At 55.0% G+C, this 636-nt stretch overlaps 1 protein-coding gene across 1 annotated transcript; it reads left to right on the forward strand.

Annotated features, from left to right (window-relative positions):
- Position 1: 1 nt before the first annotated feature.
- Tco025E_10313 (calpain-like cysteine peptidase) lies at positions 2-634 on the forward strand (the record flags this gene model as incomplete). Its single annotated transcript, XM_029377090.1, has 1 exon — positions 2-634. A coding segment is annotated over one exon (633 nt), but the record flags the coding sequence as incomplete, so codon positions are not given.
- Positions 635-636: the final 2 nt, after the last annotated feature.

Below are 636 nucleotides of genomic sequence, written 5' to 3' on the forward strand. Positions count from 1 at the left end.
TGAGGCGTTTGTGGCGAAGGAGACTCAACTGCGTAGGCTTAGTCGAGAGATGCCACTGAGCAATGTGGCTGCAGATTCACTACGAGATGAGAAGCTTCAACTGGAGTCCTCGATAGCGAATGATGAACTTATGGCATTCCGCGCCAAGTACCTCGATCATGAACCGGAGGGTCGCACTATTGAGGAGCTTTTGTTGAATGATGATGCGGAGTATATGTCGATGGAGAAGGAGCTGCGTGCGGTGATGGCTTCATCCTCCGCTGAGCCCGGCTTGGTTGAATCACTGAAGGCCGAGCTCAACGCCCGCGCGCACGCGAAGGCCAAGGCAGTGAATGCTGCTGAGCGAGGAGATTATCTTGACCCGGCCCCGTTGGGCGTTCTCCTGGAAAAATTACCTCTGGATACGGACCAAAGGTTCAGTGAACTTGAGGCAGATCGGGCTCGCGCGCAACGCTCGCCCACGGAAAATCAAAAAAAGGTATCTGCTCTTGAAGAGGCGTTGAATAGCCGTGCACGGGTGCTCGCCAGCGAGGCGCTTCACGGCGATCGTAGCTACCTTGACGCCTTTCCTGCGGGCGTCCCTTTGCAGATGCTTTCCCTTGACACGGATCCAAAAATTTCAAGAGCTGGAGCAGG

Source organism: Trypanosoma conorhini, assembly GCF_003719485.1.
Source record: "Trypanosoma conorhini strain 025E chromosome Unknown Tco_14.4_contig_01637, whole genome shotgun sequence".
Taxonomy (NCBI): domain Eukaryota; phylum Euglenozoa; class Kinetoplastea; order Trypanosomatida; family Trypanosomatidae; genus Trypanosoma; species Trypanosoma conorhini.